This window comes from Monoraphidium neglectum (genome assembly GCF_000611645.1).
Source record: "Monoraphidium neglectum strain SAG 48.87 unplaced genomic scaffold scaffold00309, whole genome shotgun sequence".
NCBI lineage: Eukaryota > Viridiplantae > Chlorophyta > Chlorophyceae > Sphaeropleales > Selenastraceae > Monoraphidium > Monoraphidium neglectum.
Window position 1 is genome coordinate 28,339 of NW_014013319.1, and position 1,200 is coordinate 29,538.

Consider the following 1,200-nt stretch of genomic DNA (forward strand, 5'->3'; position numbering starts at 1 on the left):
CCGTTCCGCCCACCCATCCTCCGCCCCAAGGCCCGTACGGCGTGCTGCCCACGGACACGACCATGGCGTATGTGCGGGAGCACGCGCAGTACATGAAGCGCAAGCTCAACAGCGTGCCCCCGGTGAGGCCACGGGAGCAGCAGCCGCGGGCAGCCCCTCCCTCAGGGCTCCCTTCGGCTCAATCGGCGCGCGGGCCGCGGCGCGCGGCGAGTTTCTCTTTGCAAGGGTTCGCGCCGCGAGCCGCCGCCTCGGCCGCACTCATCCTCCTGGATCGCCGCACCAGCCGCACCCTCACCCCGCGCCCCGCCCCCCACCGCGGCCGCCTCACCTTACACCCCTCTGTGGACCCCCCCCCCTCCACCCATTGCCCCCCGCAGCGCCCCGCGTGCGGCCTGGGCGCGTGGTTTGGCGCCTACAACACGGACACCCAGGAGCGCTCCTGCGTGAACCGCGTGAAGGCGGCGGAGGCCTTTTACGCGCTGGCCAGCGGCGGCCCCCTGGCGGCGGGGGCGTTCACGGAGGAGGACATGAAGCTGGCGCAAGCGCTGCGCGCCAAGAGCACGCTGGTGTTCCCCACGGGTGAGGGCACAGGGTCGTCGTGGGGTGGGGGCCTGCGGTCCACTTGGGCGGGCGCGGGCGCGGTCGCGGCACCCTACAGAGGAAGCTTTGAACCCCGAAGCCGTAGGGGTCGGGAGGGCGCGGGGCCGCCAAGGGCTGGCGCCGCGGGTGGCCTTTGATGGGAGGGGTGTTGGTGGGCGGTGCGGTGTGGTGGTGGGGTGCACCCGACACGCTTCCGCTCACGGCACGCGGCGCGCTGCGCGGACCAACCACGCTTGCAGAGGGCGCGTGCTGCAAGCCCGGCACCGGCGCGCACGAGACGGGCTGCACGGACGTGTAGCGCTGCAGCGAGCGCACGCAGCGGCGGCGGCGGCAGCGGCGGCGGCGGCAGCGGCGGCGGCGGCAGCGGCGGCGCGCAAGCTAGCGGCGCAGCGCCGCGCTCTCAGGCGCGCCTTGGCAGTCGCGGCGCCGGGCCGCCTGAAGCGATTCATGCGATGCGAGACGCATGCGCGCGCGCCCCGCAGCAGTGCTGGGCTAGGCTGTTTGGGGCTTCGCCGGTTCCTGCGACCGCACAGCAGAGTCCCACGGACGATTTCGGAGCGGCTTCGCTCCGGCGCGCGCTCGGCAGCGGCGTTGCGCACC

At 74.4% G+C, this 1,200-nt stretch overlaps 1 protein-coding gene across 1 annotated transcript in view; it reads left to right on the forward strand.

The window, feature by feature from the left end:
- Positions 1-898, forward strand: part of MNEG_2661 (Mannan endo-1,4-beta-mannosidase 2) — a gene marked incomplete at both ends in the record, with an annotated part of 3,486 nt that extends 2,588 nt beyond the window's left edge. The window contains 3 exons of the mRNA XM_014048866.1: positions 31-122; positions 378-579; positions 840-898. Of these exons, the coding sequence (XP_013904320.1) occupies positions 31-122; positions 378-579; positions 840-898 (353 nt within the window). The remainder of the gene's footprint in view (positions 1-30; positions 123-377; positions 580-839) is intronic.
- Positions 899-1,200: the final 302 nt, after the last annotated feature.